Source organism: Eurytemora carolleeae, unplaced genomic scaffold, assembly GCF_000591075.1.
Source record: "Eurytemora carolleeae unplaced genomic scaffold, Eaff_2.0 scaffold674, whole genome shotgun sequence".
In the NCBI taxonomy this organism is placed as follows: domain Eukaryota; kingdom Metazoa; phylum Arthropoda; class Copepoda; order Calanoida; family Temoridae; genus Eurytemora; species Eurytemora carolleeae.
This window is the reverse complement of record NW_019396562.1, coordinates 59,503-79,819: the sequence shown is the minus strand read 5'-3', so window position 1 is coordinate 79,819 and position 20,317 is coordinate 59,503. Positions and strand designations below refer to the sequence as shown.

At 30.6% G+C, this 20,317-nt stretch overlaps 1 protein-coding gene across 1 annotated transcript in view; it reads left to right on the top strand.

The window, feature by feature from the left end:
• The window catches only part of LOC111705534 (uncharacterized), a 32,575-nt gene extending 20,221 nt beyond the window's left edge, over positions 1-12,354 (top strand). Inside the window, exons 12-21 of the mRNA XM_023478117.1 lie at positions 1,905-1,969; positions 5,960-6,071; positions 6,427-6,547; positions 7,208-7,314; positions 7,575-7,746; positions 8,761-8,805; positions 9,115-9,181; positions 11,284-11,331; positions 12,119-12,246; positions 12,282-12,354. Of these exons, the coding sequence (XP_023333885.1) occupies positions 1,905-1,969; positions 5,960-6,071; positions 6,427-6,547; positions 7,208-7,314; positions 7,575-7,746; positions 8,761-8,805; positions 9,115-9,181; positions 11,284-11,331; positions 12,119-12,246; positions 12,282-12,291 (875 nt within the window). The 3' untranslated portion in view covers positions 12,292-12,354. The remainder of the gene's footprint in view (positions 1-1,904; positions 1,970-5,959; positions 6,072-6,426; positions 6,548-7,207; positions 7,315-7,574; positions 7,747-8,760; positions 8,806-9,114; positions 9,182-11,283; positions 11,332-12,118; positions 12,247-12,281) is intronic.
• Positions 12,355-20,317: the final 7,963 nt, after the last annotated feature.

Sequence of the window (20,317 nt, the reverse complement as noted above, 5' to 3'; positions counted from 1 at the left end):
TATAAAATATAAAATATTATTGTCCTTCCTTGATGTTTTCTTTCCTGTCATATTTCCTAATCTTAACATATTTTTCTAAGGCCCTTGACAGACAAATCCCAGACGTTTTTTATTATGATTATTGTTGATTCGGGGATTTTTTCCCTCTAACAATATTAATCTATATATTTCCCTTGCTTGTGTGTCTGTCGGTTTGCTTGTTTGATACAAAAAAGAACTGCTATAGATCATCTCGTCGAATTCCAGAAAATGTGATCACAACCTAAATTGCCTTGTAAGCATTAGGGACAAATCGAATTTTTTAAGTCCTTAATATCGAGGTGCAATTTTCATGAATTTCCGGAAATTTTAGCGACTGAACCAGACATAAATTTATTAATCTTATTTTAATAACAACTCAAAAACTTGAACAATTCAATACTTCAGCACTTCAACACTTGAAAACTGGAAAACTTCAAAACTAAAAAACTAAAAAATTTCAAAACTTCAAAACTCCTAAAATCCTTATAAATATATAAATAAATACAAAAACATTTAAAAAATCTAATTTTAATTTTTTCAGTAAAAAATGTCTGCTATAACAAATATCAAAGGATGCAATAATGCATTAGAATCTTTCATATATCACTCTTGAATGTCCTTGGTTTGTTGTGGTTCGGTGTCTTGGTATATAATGCATTAATATCAATTTTGAAGACAAAACAAAATGGTCGCGTTAATGTTTCGTTACAACCCGAATACAGGATTAGTACATGAATATTTAAAAATATGTCTGCACTGCATAAACTGGTTTTAAGGCTCGGCCCGGATTAGACTAGATGACATTCTATCAAAGAACTTACTAACGGCTAAACAGAAGTCCAAATTTTCAATATCTCAAAAAATATTTTAAGCAGCTTCCAAAAAAAAGGTTTTATTTAAAAAAGGTTTAAAATCCGCAAATAAAAGCAGAAACATCTACAAAATATTTGATTTAAAATGTACGTCAAGGAAGAGGAAAGGTCTCGCCCTGGAAGCCAAGTATTAAAAAAATTTGTGTTTTGGTATTTTCTAAAAGTTTTGTTGTTCATGCAAATGGTGGTTATTTGGTCGGAAAACTGTATTACTTATGTGTATACGATGAAACTAATCTTCCAACCCATTAACTTCTACTCCATTTGCTGCTTGAAAACCCGGCCCAGTTTGCTACAAAATCAATTTTTTATGTAAATAAATTATAAAAAAAGAATGGCTTTCAAAATAAGCCTAAACGATAAATCAAAAAACATTTTTAGTTTTCATATCACATTAGTTTTTAAGGAAAAAGACAAAATAAAAAAGTATAAAGCTTTTGAACTAAGCCTTCACAATCAAATTTGTCAAATTGGAAAAAAATCCTATTACACCGTTATTTTGTAGTTCTAATCCTATTACACCGTTATTTTGTAGTTTTAATCCAATTTTAGTTAACAATTTTGTATTAAATGGGTTCTTGTGCTACTTTCAGAAAATGTTTTTACAAAATACAAAATTATTTTAGCATCTGTACGATATCATTCAATATTTAAAGATTATCTAATTCTAAAATATTTTTAAATTCATATAAAGATCCTGTTTTTTTTGTAAATTCAAGCAACCCTAGCTTCATTTAAAAAAAACAGGTGTTCTTTTAAACTTTCTCTGATCAATACTTTGGAAATTTTTTTTTCAGTGAAACAGTGTTCAATTATGACACTTATTTACGTTGTTTCTGATTGAAAATTATCAATCATCATACTAAAAAACATGGATATCTCATTGATTTTTGATCATATACAAAGCTGTGGAGGGTGCCGTTGTGAATTGAAAAAAACTGTAATTATATAATCATATAATTATATAATTATATAAATATATAATTATATGATTACAACGTACTATTTCAGGAGACGGAAAGCAGGTTAAGATTGTTCTAGGAGGAGAACCTAATACAGAGGATAGTAGGAAACAGGTAAACAGCATTATCCCTTCTTTTGGAATTTTTAAAGGAAAACAGATTCTCGGATTTTTTTCCGCCCCCCCCCTCAAAAAAAAATTGAATTATTGATGAGATTATTCTAAAAATTTTAATGACAGAAAAAATAGAATTTTCATTTGATTTTCTGTGTGTAAATATGGGTTAAAAGAAAGTTAATCTAATAATGTTATTTTTCTTTCTTGTTTCAAATTCTTAATTTACTATTTTTGGTTGAAACCTAGATATTTCACCAGATTTCAACATTATGTCTCTGATTCGATTTCCTATCTTAAGCTTTAAATATTTACAAGTCTGAATTCCAAATAGAAAAACTCCAAATCCAGAAAGAGTAAAGTTAAAATTCTGTCTGATCCTATTTTCAATTGAAAGCTTTTGTTTGTGTAGAACATTAAGATGATGCATGATGTTGATTTTTCTCCAAAATTTCACAAGAAATGTTTAATACAACTCTCCGCAGAGTAACATAAAGAAGATATAAGAACAATTTAAACTTTTCACCGTTTCTCTACACACTCAATACAAACCATACATCATCAGCTAGAGGGCAAGGTTGTATGATAAGGTTGGTCAATCTCTATACGCTCAAATCAACAGTAAATGATAGATAGATAAAAACCACATATGACGTCACTGATTATAGAGGCAAAGTGACGTCATATGAGGCTTTTTTCTATCTATCTTAGGGGACGACCTTTTCGTACATTGGAGGGCATCGAGAGTATAAACCAACCTGATTATACAACCTTTGCTTGGGAAATACAGAGCTAGGAATTTTAAAAAAAGTAGTTAAAGTAGTGAGACGTGGTTCAAAGAAAAAGAGATTAGAAAATGAGAATTTGTAGCAAATCTGCACATAAAAAAATATCTTTGTCAAGTGTTGCTTACCAATAGTACAAGTCTGCAGTATAAATAGTTATGCTACAAATTAAAAGAATTATTAAAACTATTTTTTCAAAGTTTTAAATTATATTAAAAAGTAATTTCCATACATTGTGTACTTATTGCATATAAAGCAATAGAGTCTGTCTGCCTGAAAGGTTTTTTATTGCTCCAGTCTTTATTTAGAGCTTATGCATACATGTAGAGAAGTGAGAGCTGAATATGAATGGTATTGAATGAGGGGGGGGGGGGGTAGGACAGGGGGAGAGGGCATCCGGAAATGTTGCTATATCTACCAGTAAAGGAATATAGGAATAAGAAAAGCTGTGAAATGTGTACTATTTATATTCAATACCGACTGAATACAAGTTGTAAAAAGGTTTGCTTGTATGGGAACCAAGGAAGGAATAACAGATAAAATATAGATGAGACAACATTCCAGCGAACAGAACTAGGATGAAATACTTGTTTAAAACTAGTTTATAAAAAGTCAACTTTAAAGTGTTTAACTGTAGAGAGAATGTTCTATCAGTGTTATCTGTAGAAAAAATATACAATTATTGTTTGTATTTGTCCTATCTATGTTATCTGTAGAAAAAATATATAATGATGGTTTGTATTTGTCCCATCTATGTTATCTGTAGAGAGAATATACAAATATGGCTTGTATATGTCCTATCTGTGTTATCTGTAGAGAGAATACACAAATATGGCTTGTATTTGTCCTATCTGTGTTATCTGTAGCAAGACTATACAAATATGGCTTGTATTTCTCCTATCTGTGTTATTTATAGAGAGAATATCAAAATATGGCTTGTATTTGTCCTATCATTGTTATCTGTAGAAAGAATATATATATATGGCTAGTATATGTCCTATCTGTGTTATCTGTAGAAAGAATATACAAATATGGCTTGTATTTGTCCTATCTGTGTTATCTGTAGAAAGAATATACAAATATGGCTTGTATTTGTCCTATCAGTGTTATCTGTAGAAAGAATATACAAATATGCGTGTATTTGTCCTATCATTGTTATCTGTAGAAAGAATATACAAATATGGCTTGTATTTGTCCTATCAGTGTTATCTGTAGAGAGAATATATAAATATGGCGTGTATTTGTCCTATCTGTGTTATCTGTAGAAAGAACATACAAATATGGCTCTGGAAGAAAGTAGAAACCTATATTTTATTAGTTTCTTCTTGTCAAATACACACAGTACAGTACACATAAATACTCCCTCAACCCCAGGAGTACACAAAGATATCCTCCCCCCCCCCAAAAAAAAATAGTGCTTTAAAGTCCAAATATATTCATTGGCGTTTAAAAGTTAAAAAATTGATTTATTTATCAAACAATCACTGAACTGATTTTTTTTTAATAATTTCCTTTTTTTACTTAAAGGGACTGATATCGGTATTTTAAGGGACCCTTTACAGTAGGACTACAGCTCTATACAGTTTAACCCTAAATAAGCTTATAAACCAATACATGTAGGACTACAGCTCTATACAGTTTAACCCTAAATAAGCTTATAAACCAATACATGTAGGACTACAGCTCTTTACAGCTCAACCCTAAATATGCTTATAAACCAATACATGTAGGACTACAGCTCTATACAGTTTAACCCTAAATAAGCTTATAAACCAATACAACCAAATAAATACAATCAAATGTCGTATTCTTCACTTTCTGATAATAGAAATATGCAGATATTTAGTTTTTTAATTAAATGATTACATGGAGCTCTTTAAAACTGTTCCCGCATATTTATGGCTATTAATTTATTTTCGCAAATACTGATATTTACCTAAAATGGCATAAATTCCATTGAAAAATTGTCAAGAGGACATTTGATAATTTCTTTAAGATGTATGGCTCATTTAGGGTTTAATTCTGTATCGCAATTACAAATATCGTCATTTTTCTTAATTGCATTCCTGCTGCATAAATCGTCTAGTCATATTAACAAAATAGCTAATTTAAAAATAATCAATTTTCTGAAAACAAGGAAAAATTTAAAGGTTTAAAGGGTAAACTATTTATAAAGAGAAAGTGTTTGATTCTAGAATGAATTTTGTTTTATCATTTCTCCTAAACACGGTTCTTTTCAACACTAAGCTAAGGGATCATTTAAAGAAATGATACGGTTCAGATTTATAATTTTATCAATATCGACTCCATCAACTCCATTACAGCCCATTCTATAGTAGTATATCACAGGGGAACATGTGTTCAGATAAATACAATACGCATTATATACACTATTCAGTACAGTACAGTACAGTACAGTACAGTACAGTACAGTACAGTACAGTACAGTACAGTACAGTACAGAGTACAGTACAGTACAGTACAGTACAGTACAGTACAGTACAGTACAGTACAGCACAGCACAGTACAGTACAGTACAGTACAGCACAGTACAGTACAGTACAATACAGTACAGTACATATTGCTAAAGCAGCTGCAATCAAACCTGATTTTGATGGAGCTGCTTGACATTATTTATATAATGCTGCTTTCAGGTTGCTGAAGATGTGTTCAGATAGATACAATACACATTATATACACTATACAGTACAGTACAGTACAGTACAGTACAGTACAGTACAGTACAGTACAGTACAGTACAATACAGTACAGTACAGTACAGTACAGTACAGTACAGTACAATATAGTACAGAACAATACGGTACAGTACAGTACAGTACAGTACAGTCCAGTACATTACAGTACAGTAAAGAACAGTACAGTACAGTACACTACAGTACAATACAGTACAGTACAATACAGTACAGTACAATACAGTACAGTACAATACAGTACAGTACACTACAGTACAAAACAGTACAGTACAAAACAGTACAGTACAGTACAGTACAGTACAGTACAGTACAGTACAGTAAATTGCTTTACAGTACAGTACAGTATAGTACACTACAGTACAATACAGTACAGTACAGTACAGTACAGTACAGTACAGTACAATACAGTACAGTACAGGTTGCTAAAGCAGCTGCAATCAAACCTGATTTTGATGGAGCTGCTTGACATTATTTATATAATGCTGCTTTCAGGTTGCTGAAGCAGCTGGGCTCAAGCATGTTCCTCTGCCTGATTTTGACGGAGCTGCCTGGGCAGGATCTTTGAAGAAAACTGACCGCCAGCAACAACAGGGGTCAAAACAAGGTACAATTTATGGGTGGGTGAAGAGGGGCAACCAGGATGTTTAATTGGAAGGAAGGGGTGCGGTAAATTGTATATTGTAGCAATATTATAGCAATTGTATTGCTGTACTGAATCCTAGAACTTCCATTATGAGTCTTTCTTGGAGAATGTCATAATATTCTAACTTTTTTAAACCTAAAATTTTCCTTTTTAATCTTCAAGGGATTCATTCACACTAGCAGTGGGGGTCCTCCCCCCCCCCTCCTCCCCTAGTTGCTTCTTTGTTAAAGTGTAAAAATTGACATGCCACTCTATCTAGAAAATACTCTTTAACCAGATATATTAAAAACTAACTTAAGAATTAATTCTGTTTTAGAGGATGTTGGTGGCTCCCCCTGGGCTGGCTCCCTGAGACATGTTAAGGAGAGAGCCAAGAAGAGTTCTAAGAAGGAAGATAATGACTTGTATGGAGCTGCTCCATGGATGGGAACTCTTAGGTGCAGGTTTTTCCTCTGCGACAAAATTCGTTTTGCGCAAAATTGCGATATTCCGCTTTTGCGATATTTATATTTGCACAGTTTTGCAAAAAAAAATTTATGAAGAGCTTGATTAAAGGTGTAAACTGTATAAATAGGTCATGACAGATATTGCATTTTTTGGAACATAATATAAACATAATATACATGAAGGGTATGTCCACAATGATCAAAGAATCATTTAATATGCAGATCTACATAATCTGGAGATCAAAGCCTGAACCCAAAATTCATAACTCATTAGTTCAGATGGCACCCAAACATGTTGTTCATAATTCATAAGTTCAGATGGCACCCAAACATGTTGTTCATAATTCATAAGTTCAGATGGCACCCAAACATGTTGTTCATAATTCATAAGTTCAGATGGCACCCAAACATGTTGTTCATAATTCATAAGTTCAGATGGCACCCAAACATGTTGTTCCCAATATCCAACTCATTAAACACATTTTGAAATCACAGACACGTTGTTCAAACTAACTAACAGAACGTTAGAACTATCTAACAATCTGTTTAAATATTAGTATTTTCAAAATGTTTTCAGCAGTTCAATATTCCATATTTATAACAGAATATTTGTGCCGGGTTTCCCGCATTTTCATCTTGACTATATTCTAGGCATGTTGTTCATGATAACAAGGTGACTAAAAACTTTGGTGTAAACCAGTTCCAGAGTAAGCGGTATCCTGATGAGGATGCAACAAACCCTTTTGAAGGCCAAGGAGGTATATTTAACTACCTTAACCCTATTCAAGCTGGGGGGGGGGGTCCCTTAAAGTAAAGGTTCCACCAATACATGTGCAAAGCCCATTGTTTCAACCCCAACTCATTTGATGGTTTTAGGAAGGCTTTTAAGAAATAGAAAAATAAATTCAGAAAAGTTTTTTTAAAAGCTTTTAATTTTGAAAGTAGATTGACTAATATATCTAAAGTAATTCTTTTAATTTTCACACAACATTTTTTTTAAATTGATGAAATCAAATAGGAATTCATGCTCGGCCTGCCTACCCCCTCTCCCCTGCTGCCATCATCAACGGCTGCGCCATGTCCCGCGACGCTATGGCTAGGAAGGAGGAGGAGGAGGAGGTACAGAGGATTCGTGGAAACATCAAATCATCTGAGACGGTGTCTAGTGCGCTTCTGAAAGTTCTGATGCCGTATGTAGTTTATAGATATTAGTTAACTAGGAATCAAAATCAAACATTATCATATTTTCCATGAAGATATCAATCTTCCATGCAGTTTACTTTAGTTTTACATTAGATGTTTAAAAGGGTTGGTTGGACTGTCTCTTTAATAATGTCTAATGTCTATTTTAATGAAATACCACAAATAAGTCATTTTTTTCAAATTAATTAAACACTATTTTCCAACAACTGCAATAAAAGGTTAGTGGCCGAATTTAAAGAATTTGAGCGGCGGTTTAAATTTAAGCCGCGGCTTAAATATGGTTGGTTCCAGTTAAAATTGTATCAAATGTTTTAAGATTTAAGCCGGCGCTTAATTTAAACTGGGTTTTGGTAGATTTAAACCGCAGCTCAAATTCTTTAAATTCTATCTTAGGTTCGACATTTTTTCGTTAATTGTTAGAAACCATGCAGTTGGTTTAGAAAATATTGTCCATGGTTCTACAGTTCTAATTTGATTTAATATTTTTATGATTATATTTACTTTGATTTTGATTCTTAGAATAGGGGCTTTTTTTTTTTTTTCTTAATTAAGTTTTTTTAATAATAGAGAGAAATTTCATTAGATATATAGACATAGCTAAACTTTAGACTTTTAGATGGGTTGTTTTAAGCAGTGTGAACCCTGGATTTATAAATTTTTTTTATTTTAAAGGACTTTTTTATATATCCAGGGCCCCTATATTTTACTTGGGTCATGCTCAATTCACAACAGTATCTTTTTAACCTTTATCTGGACAATCTAATAGTGTGGAAGACATAGTTGTTTTTCTGTTTTTAAAAGTGTTAAACCCAGGTCATCTTCTTCAATTCTCTATGCAGCATAAAATGAAAAATAAGGTTTAGCTAGAAAAATTTATTTCATCCATCCTTGACTGGAAGAAAAGGTTCAAAGGGTATCGTTCTGTATCATACATGTCACTTTAAAAATTATATGCCACTCTAAATAGTCTTACGGTATTCTACGATGAGATTTTATTTCAGGAAACTGCTCAAGATGCATGAAACTAAATACCCTGCAATAGATAGGTGGGTTTTTATATTAAAAAGTTAAATTAGTTTTACAAGTTTTCGTTTACATAATACATAACATATATTTACAATGTTTTCATAAAGTTTTCAGTTTTCAGTTAAAAAAGAATTCTTCTATGATATGATTAAATAATTCAAAATTATAAATTTGAATTTTCCGCCAAAAGATTTTGAATTATAAAAATAAAACGAAAACTTAAAAATCAATATTTATTTGGAATCCATTTTTTTTAAATTGATCGGTTCAGCTGAAAATCTGTTATAATTCGTATTTGGTCGAAAATCAGAAGTTTTTTTCTGATTTAGGGATGAGGCGTCAAAAATCATGGAGGAAATCTTATCTATGCAGGTTGGGCTCAATGTGGACCAACAGGTGAACTAATTTTATTTCATTTTTCATTTTTGACTTTTTATTTTTTTCATCTCATTTTAATTTATCATTTAGATCACACTACCACGGATTTTCAATTGACAAATTTTTAAACCTTCTTTGGGGTCATATGAGGTCCCAAACAAATTAACGTTTATGGTTTACAAACAGACAAGCAAAGTATATATATATAGATTTAAAAAGTGCTAAACCTATATGTAGAGACTATTGAAGTAAAATTTAAAGATGCTCAGAACCAAACTTTTTTTCCCAATATCAAATAAGATAAATATTTTCTCAAAAAGAACTGATTATTCTTCTAATATTCTAATTTTCTACTATTTATATTTGCAACCTGATGTTATAGACCTTATAATAAAAAGTTTCTCAAAATCATATTTTCCCCCTTTTTGTAAAACAAAATGGCGAGTTTTTTTCCTCATTCATTAAATTTAAATTCCGTTTAGATTAAAGATTAAATTCATAAAGATGGAAATATTCTAATTTCATCTTAAATTTAAAAATGTTGTTGTAAAGTCTATTTATTGCCAAGGATATTAAATAGTTTAGCACAAAATTAGATTTTAAGTTTAAACTAAAAATACCAAAAGAAGATATTTTTATGTGCTGCAAAGTTTAATTAAAAAAAGAACTACAGAGTTTTAATAAAACTTGTGAAATAAATAGGAGAAGATAAAACGCTAAGCGAAAGAAAGGAATTTTAGCAAATTTAATTCAAAGAAACTTTAAGTTATAATATGTAAACTACAATGAACTTTTAAGAACTTAGAATAAGAAATTAGTTTTGAAGTATTGAGGGCTTTGGATATTAAAAAAATGATTTTTACAAAAACCGCGCAGAGGGAGATGTTTTTTTTACTTTATCTTCCCAAGGGACAGTTAAAAAAACATGACATCCCGTCATTGGGCAATCATTTGATGGTAATTTTAAATATTGTATTTTAAATCTATTTTTAGGGAGATGAATCAAAATCATTAAATTAGAAAATTATAACAGTAGGTTTTATGTGTATATATTACGCAAATCTGATGTACATAAGTTTTCAGAAACACTTCTTTAAAATTGTTGTACATTATCTCGTGAAACTCTTCAATATTTTAAAACATGTTTTTTTTCTTAAAAATGAAAAATTTGACTAACACTGACAGCAGACAAAACTTTAAAATTAAAAAATCTTATTTACAAATGAAACAAATCAAAACGTGCAAATCTGTTAAAATCTTGAACGATGCAAGAATTTTATTGTCACAAACTCTAATTTTGTATCCTCTATATCTTTGCAACCACAATTCGTAAACCTTAGATATTTCAAACTATGAATTCTGATGGATAAAATAAACTAAGTTTATAATAGCAAAAGTTTACAAAATCATGTTGCAAAGATAAAGGGATTAGAAATTTGACTCAATTTGACACAATGCACAATTTTGTATCTTGAAATAAAGAAGACTTATGAATAGTAAGAATAGAAAGAAGAAAAACCTGTACCATACTACTGACACAATGTCAGTTAAAAAGAAGAAAAACCTGTAGCATAGTACTGACATAATGTCAGTTTAAAAGAAGAAAAACCTGTAGCATAGTCCTGACATAATGTCAGTTTAAAAGAAGAAAAACCTGTAGCATAGTACTGACACAATGTCAGTTTAAAAGAAGAAAAACCTGTAGCATAGTACTGGCACAATGTCAGTTTAAAAGAAGAAAAACCTGTAGCATAGTACTGGCACAATGTCAGTTTAAAAAAAGAAAAACCTGTAGCATAGTACAGACACAATGTCAGTTAAAAAGAAGAAAAACCTGTAGCATAGTACTGGCACAATGTCAGTTTAAAAGAAGAAAAACCTGTAGCATAGTACTGGCACAATGTCAGTTTAAAAGAAGAAAAACCTGTAGCATAGTACTGGCACAATGTCAGTTAAAAGAAGTGTTGACCAATATTACTGTTTGCTAACCATTATTTGCGTGTTTACTTTCAGACAATAACAATATATGTAAACAAAGACAAAACTCATCAAAACATTGTTAAACATTTTCAAAAGAATACATTTTTAATTAATTAATTTAATTAATGCATCTGATTAAGGCTGATGCTAATGAGGAGGCTGACATGATAATTAGAGCGATCATGCAGGTAATTTGTAATTAAATAGGTAATTTGTAATTAAATAGGCAATTTGAAATTAAACAGGTAATTTGTAATTAAATAGGTAATTTGTAATTAAATAGGCAATTTGTGATTAAATAGGTAATTTGTAATTAAATAGGTAATTTGAAATTAAATAGGTAATTTGTAATTAAATAGGTAATTTGTAATTAAATAGGTAATTTGTAATTAAATAGGTAATTTGAAATTAAATAGGTAATATGTAATTAGATTGGTAATTTGTAATTAAATAGGTAATTCGTTGTTAAAAAAATAATTCTTAATTAAATAGGTAATTTGTAATTTGTAATTAAATGGCTTATTCAATGATTTGATAAAGATTAAAAGAACTTCACAGTTGTCGGGAATTAAAGGAATTATGAATATAAAGCAACAGAAACAATTCTGTACAATCGTCGCTTCTCATCCTTTGTGGGAAACCCTGTAATTTTCACTATTTTTTTACTTGAAGGGACTGTTAACGATATTTCAAGGGATTCATCATTTATAGGTCGGGTGTGCGATTCACAACGTAACCTTTCAAACATAATCTGTGACAGATCAATAATGACTGATTGATTTTTTTTTTGATTTATGGTTCAGAAACAATTTTAAAAAGTCAGAATTCATTTTTTTAAGATAGATGGGTCTCAGATAGAGATTTGAAAACTGAATAGTACTGTTGTGAATTGGAAAGCACCTTTACAAATAGAGGGTTACTTGAAATTGGATCTACAGTTTATAAAACTCTTTTATTAAAACTTCTATTTATCAGGATGAGGTTGGAAAGCATGTTTATTCTAAAATGGCAGACGACCTTGAAGCCGCAGCACAAAGGAGGAGAAAAGAGCTGAAAAAGAAAAAAGTTAAGAAAACCAAACCTGCCCCCTCCACTGTTCAATCTGCAGCCTAAATACTGCCCCCTAAGAAAAAAGTTATGCAGCCTGAATACTACCCCTCCACTGTTCAATCTGCAGCCTGAATACTGCACCCTCCACTGTTCAATCTGCAGCCTGAATACTGCCCCCTCCACTGTTCAATCTGCAGCCTGAATACTGCCCCCTCCACTGTTCAATTTGCAGCCTGAATACTACCCCTCCACTGTTCAATCTGCAGCCTAAATACTGCCCCCTCCACTGTTTAATCTGCAGTCTGAATACTGCCCCCTCTACTGTTCAATCTGCAGCCATAATACTGCCCCCTCCACTGTTCAATCTGCAGCCTGAATACTGCCCCTCCACTGTTCAATCTGCAGCCTGAGACCGGTTTCACAAACTTTTTAAAGTGATTTTCTAACCATGAAGCCCCCACCATCATCAGAATTTTAAATACTTAGTTTCAGAGAAAAAAATCCCTGACAGTGAGACCATTCTCTATGTTTGTATTGATTTCACAATTTTCCAATGATTTACTTTATTTGTACATTTAAAATTTTTACATATATCTATAAGTAATGTATATTTTTTCATATTCCAAATTACTCTGAATATTATCATAAAACAATGTGTTAACAAAAAACGAAATAAAAGATTCACAAAATTAGGTAAAACAAATGACAATTTGATTTTAAACAAATTAAGTAAAATTTGAATGTTTTACCTGACCCTTAACTTACAACTAAATTTCTTAAACATGATTGAAATTATACAGTTAGGGTTTCTTCGACGATTTATTTCCTTCAAAACATTTTAAATTTATAGTATTGTTTCTTTTTTGAATAATGGTTCTACTAAAGTCTAAAATATACAATAAAGAAGACAATATTTATTATATAAAACAGTTTATGTTGCGTGATTTCATGAAAATAAATGATATTTTATAAATAATTTTGTTTGATACATTTTATAAAATTAAATTTTTTTAAAAGAATTTTTTCAGAACTTCTCTAATACATCAGTTTTCAGAACTTCTCTAATACATCAGTTTTTAGAACTTCTCTAATACGCCAGTTTTCAGAACTTCTCTAATACACCAGTTTTCAGAACTTCTCTTATACAACAGTTTTCAGAACTTCTCTAATACACCAGTTTTCAGAACTTCTCTAATACACCAGTTTTCAGAACTTCTCTAATACACCAGTTTTCAGAACTTCTCTAATTCACCAGTTTTCAATTTCTTTTGAATCATAGATTTAAGATTGACTTGTCAAATGCATTTGACAAGTCCAAATACAGATTTGCAGAGAAAATATATTTTTAGGTCAAAGGAATTAAGTTTTTACCACAAACTCTGATTTTCTGAACCATTTATTTTTGCAACCCAATGTCGTAGACCATATATATATAAATAAGATCAAATAATCAAAAATTTAGAATATCAAAGCTTTACACCATGTAGGAATGCATATTTTTCTTTATTTCAACCCTAGTCTCTACGTCATAGATCCGCAAACCAATCAAGTATAGGAAAATCAGTTATTTACGTTTGAAATTCTAAACACTAAAAAAAAGCAATAAAATGAATAAATCTTTGTTTGAATTTTATTTTTTATCTTTCAATGATAGCATAGATGAATAATATTAAATTAAATAAACACAGTTAATAACTAACTGATTAGGCTTTCAAAAATTATCTAGCTGGTCGGTCTTTGTCCCAGCAGGCTAACACTTTCAATCCCAACTAGACCAATTAAACTTCAATTTTTTGCGTTTCAAATATTATGTCAAATTGTTCAAAATTAGGATCGATTGAAAATGATAGCTTGTTTGTTTAATTAAAATGAGTGAACACTTAAATATCTTCTCGTTCCTTTATCTTTGAGTCAAGTGTTCAGAGATGGAATTTAAAGAATTTGGGCAGCAGTTTAATTCTGCCAAATCCCGGTTTAAATTAAGCGCCGGTTTAAATCTTGTAACAATTTTAAGTTGAACCAACCATATTTAAGCCACGTCTTAAATTTAAACCGCCGCTCAAATTCTTTAAATTCGGCCTCAGTTCCTATAGATTTCTTGAATTTCGTCAACCTATTCATTTAAATGCCATCAAGGATTAACAATCTTAATATCGACTATTTTCTTTATTTATAGAGATCGAATTGCAGATATCGGCAAGAGAAAGAGGAAGAAATTAGCCAAGATTGCTATTTTTTACATTTAACAGATAAATCATAAATGGTATTCCTTATCGAATCTTTTACTTAAACAAAATTCAATTGTTCTGGATCAAAGAAAATATTTTCTGAATAGTGACCGTTTAAGTAATTTTAATTTGACATGTTTATCTATATGAAAATCTATCAAACTAAAAATTCAAGGCGTTTTGCGCCCTTCTTTCTAGCCATCTTCTTTTTAAGTTGTGAACATGTTCTTTTTGTTTACATTTCAAAAAAATATTGCGGATTTTCAAGAAAAAATTTGCGGATTTTCAAGAATTTAAATTTTTTTTACAAAATTAAAAACCTTTAAAACACATTTTTAAATTTTTTTTTATCATTCATTAATCTTCCCTTTGATCATGTGATGTCTCACAAAAAATATGGGCCCAATCGGTTTAGCCGTTTTGACGTTTATTGGATACAAACAAACAGACAGACAGATAGACAGACAAGACAAATTTATGTATAGACTAGCCTTAGAGGGCGCTTCGTGCCAATCTTCTAAATTAATTGTGAACATGTTCTCTTTCTGTACATCGTAAAACAAAACAAAAATAATTCGCGGATTTTCACAAAAAAATTTGTGGATTTTCAAAATTTTCAAAAATTTAATGACGATCGAATTTTGATGGAGACAAATATTTGAAATTTTGATCACTCATAAACCTTCCCTGGAGTCCCTAGATGTCCCACAAAAAATGTGGGCCCGATCGGTTCAGCCGTTTTGACGTTTATTCGATACAAACAAACAGACAGACAAACAAACAAACAGACAGACAAGCCAAATTTATATAGAGATTAAAGTTTTTTAAGAAAATCACACTCTCAAATACATAAAACTATAGATACAAAACGTGTAGCTATCACTTTAAACTATGTATAGTCCCTTTTAAAATCGTGGATAATATATATCCCTTGGATCGGAAAGTTGTCTATAAAACTATCTAGAGAGCACATGGTGGGAACTAGAGAAGTGGAAACCATTTTAGAATTCAATATTATTTGTAAGAAAGAGTTGGGGAGGGGAACCTAAGTAGGGAAATATAATCAATGTCAACAGTCAAGGACGAAAGAAAGGACTCGGGAGCGGGGAGGGCTGAGGTTTTTTAAGTTTTTGGTTATATCTTGATACCATCCTTTATTTTTTTATAATGTTTTTCAAAAATTCTGCTTGTCTTTATTAAAAAATGTGGGTCTTCAATAATACATAAAAGGGTTGTTTTCAAAAAAATATTACATTCAAGAAGTCAACACATTTATTACATAGTTTTAAAATTCTCACTGTAAATGAACTGTTTCCAACATATAAAAGACAAAATTTGTGACTTTTACAATTTTTTTATGTCACATTTCCCAATCTTGAGATATTGTTGTGAGACTCCTGTCAGACAAAGCTCAGGCTTCTACCATTATTATTATTATTGTTGATTTGTATTTTCTTACTACACAGGACTGCAGGAATACTTTCTTTCAGATCTCACATTTTCTTTGAAAAATAAATAACATATTAAATAATAATGAATTAACCATTAATAAAATGAATAATAAATAATGAATAACTGATTAAATAATAATGAATGAACTATTTATAAAATGAATAGCGAATAACTGATTAACAAGTAATGAATTAACCATGTATGTAATAATTAATGAATAATTAATAAACACAAATTTGAATTAACCATTTATAAAATGAATAGTGAATACCTCATTAACAAGTATTTATTTACGTAATTTGAAATGATTCTCCATTTAAAAAGAGTGGGATGTCCTATTTACAAGTTGACAACAGTACCCTGAAATATTTTGCCTGAGCGGGCGATTTAAAAAATTCAAGAAAATATGACTTAGGTCTAAGCTGTCTAAGCTTGAGCTTTTGGATTCAAGCTGCATCTTATTTTCCACCGAGGTAATTCAAAAAACTGGTTTAATATTTTATTTGGCGGATTTTCATGGCAGGAATTGGCGCATTCCCAGTTTTTATGAGAACAACCCGCAACATTGAGCCTTATTCTCCACTAAAACCAACCAAGGTCGATTTTATTTTCATTGGGCTTAACTCCATAGTGCGAGTCTAAGATCTCTCAGCTGTCAATCATGACACAAGTTGTCGTCTGAGTTAAGTCTAATATTGAATCTTAAAGCTGGGTTTAAGAAAATACGACCCAAGCCGAAGCTTTTAAATCGCGGGCTCTGATAACAAATGCTGAAGTTTATCATTTTCTATTTAAAATTTGTATAAAAACAAAGCTATTGTCCACATTTTTAGTCAGTTAAAAGTTTAGAGGGTACCATAGTCAATCGGGTATGCAATCATATTCATTTATAAATAGTTAATTTTGAAATCCTTTTAATTTTTAGAAATATTTCAAATCAACTCTGAGAACTCTGAGAAAGAAAATGGTTTAAATTTGAGCAGAAACAAGATTTCAATTGAAGTTCATAAAATACTTTAATCTCCTAATATTTTACTTACAAAGGAATCGAATTTTAGATATAAAATACCTTTAATTCCTTGCTAAACTAGAAAGGGAAAATATAAAATGTGAAGATGACTAAAAAAATATTTAATATTTTTGTTTGAAATAATTTGAGCAGACAAAATTACAAACATTTTGTCAACACCTTTTCAGGGTTAAAGCTGTTATTTATTATGAATACTATAAAAAAGTTCTTCATCTATAGAAATGTTAGTAATTTTGAAATGTATTTGGTAAAAAAAAATATTTTTTAAACAGGAATATATTTAGAATTAAAATTTGTTCTCAATTCTCAGTTCTCCGACTGTAAATCATCTGAGGAATTAGTTCTTAATCTCAGTAAGTCTAGGGGGGAATCAGAACCAGGAAAAAGAAAGCTTTTCTCTTTACAGAATACTTAACCTTTCAGAGGTGAAAGCTGTTGGTTGGGATAGCGCTTATCTTTTATTTTAAAGTGTTCAAAGGAATTCAGTTCTTGCCACAAACTCATATTTTCTAATTCCTATATCTTTTCAACCTGGAGTGTAAACCTTTTTTATTTGAAACTAAAATTGAAAAGATACAGGATTAGAAAATCAGAGTTTGTGGCAGTTAATTTCATCTATAGGTTTTTAATAATACAAGAAAAAAAAGATATGATTATGAGTCTAACACATGAGAATTTAGAGGTACCTATGTGAATCTGATGTATATCACATATGTCAAGAAATTCCTATTTCTGAAGCTATAAGTTAGGTTTTGGACAGATTTTGCTAAATTGGTTCAAGGATTTTCTTTCCAAAATTTCTTAGAGAATTTATGTTCTGCACTTCGTTTATTTCATAGGTACAGTTAGAGATGGGGATTATTTAAAAGAATTAAAAGTGAAAAAATCTTATTAATCTTTTAAATATTTTAATATTTTTTTTTACTTTAAATGTATAACTTGAAAATCCCAAATTTCCATAACTTTAAAGTTCGAATTTAAAAATTCGAATACTTAAAAATGACATAAAATTTTAAAAGTTGTTAAAAAAGTATGGAGCATCTTCTTAAAGCGTAAATAAAATGTAAAAAACGTTCCCATCTCTAAGCTTGGTGTATTTATTATATGAGTTCCACTTTACATATTTAATATTTTATCCAACCCAAATTTATTTCTTGTACTCTAGGGGAAAAGAATAAAAGATAAAAGGTATTTTTTTCATCTATATCATACTTGAATTTGAAATGGTATTTTTCATCTATAGCATACTTGTAATTGTAATGGTATTTTTTCATATATATCATACTTGTAATTGTAATGGTATTTTTTCATCTTTATCCTACTTGTAATTGTAATGGTATTTTTTCATCTATATCATACTTGTAATTGTAATGTTATTTTTTCATATATATCATACTTGAAATTGTAATGGTATTTTTCATCTATATCATACTCATGTAATTCTAATGTTATTTTTTCATTTAAATCATACTTTTAATTGTAATGGTATTTTTTCATCTATATCATACTCATGTAATTCTAATGGTATTTTTTCATCTAAATCATAATTGTAATTGTAATAGTATTTTTTCATCTATATCATACTTATAATTGTAATGGTATTTTGAAGTTTTCTGTATCTGTAATTTGCTTGCAGGCGTATCTGTGTATATTTATTTAATGTAAAAACGACTGAACCGATTGGACGCATTTTTTTAGTGGGCCTTAAGAATATTTCTATTTTCCGAATATCCACGAGAAAAAAATTATAAATCTGTTCAAGGAACTTTGTTGTCAAAAACTGAGAGGTTATAATCCCTATAGCTGGGCAACCCAACGTATCTTAGACCTTTAATAACATGTGCAACTCAATGTTAAATATTTCAAATATTGAACTCAAATAATCTTAGTTTTACATAACAAGGTTTATCCCATTAGGTTGCAACGATTTAGTGATTTTCTAGAACTCTAAAGTTTTTTATTCTTTTAATGCAACAACACAAATACTGTGAACTTGTGAAGGTTAAATTATTTTAAAACTGTAATCTGTAAACTGTAATCTGTAAACTGTAATCTGTGAACTGTAATCTGTAAAAGTTTCTTTTTAAATTTCTGTTTGTTTATGCATATATCTCCACTCAGGGTTAGAATTTGCCAAAGTTTAAGGAGAACAAGTGTTTAGAAAAACAAATTTTAAAAACTTCTAAACCTTCTTGTGAAACCTTTTAAAACTTCAAAACCTAAAAAGTTCCTATGAAAAGGATCATGAGAGGCAACCTCATATACAACCTTATATAATAACTATTACATAATTGAATAATCAAATGAATATAAATATAAATATTGCCCATATGCTATTTCTTTTTCTAAGAAAAACATTTATTATATTTCTATATTTTTATGTCACATAAAATCTTTGATAGAATGTTTAGACTTTAGAGCATGTTTTACAATGTATAAATAATAAACGTATTGTTCAGTTCTGCTAAATGAAGGAAAAACAATTCACAAATGTATCAATATATTCACATATCCTTCAATGTAACCCTATTCCCTTCCCCTCCCCTAACATTTTTCTGATATAACTTTATAAGTTCTGCAAATAGCTATTAATTTTTGTTTTCTTTCTAATTTACACAAGTCCCAATTCAGAATTTAAATTGAGCTTTAACACCGGATACCTAATAAAAGCCTTACATTAGGTATTATATCCCTTAAAAATGCAATTTCCAAATCGACAAATTCCTAAGTGTATTTTCCAAATTAGCAATTTACGAAGCGGCAACTTCCCAACTCTGTCCTAGCTGCAGCACTTAGCCCCCATACCTGTTTTGTTTGCAACGCTCTGCCCCATATACCATCAAAGCCGCAGCTCTCAGCCCCCCTGAAATTGCTGTGTGAAGTTGCTGCTAAATTGCTGGGAAATTGTTTTGGAAGTTGCTCTTTGTTAAATGCCTTTGGGATAATGCCTAACACCATTTTTTACTCTTCTAGGATAAATCTATATTTTGACCCTCTTCCAGGCTGAATCTATATTATTTAATATACGACCAAGCTTATATTGCTTGATTCACTTTTAAAAGAGATTTACAAAGTGACTTGTGCTGCCCATCACAAGATTGATTAGCCTGGAATTACTGCAATTTAGTCAGACCAGTTGATAGCAAGGCCGCTGTCAGACTCTATCTTGGATTACCTTGCCAAGTTCAACAATAGCATCAATGGGAGCTGTACTGCAGGGCTGGCAGGTCAGAGAGATGCCAGGCTGAGGGAAAGTGAGAAACTCCCTCTTGCTCCACCTGCAGCAATTGACTATGCTGCCTCCCAGGATGCCTCCACTACCCCTTGGACCTTCGTGACGTCCCACCCAGAGGCCAGTAGAGCCTTCATGTCTATGGCTCATGCTGCATTGATTGCTAAGAGGGAGGGATTGTT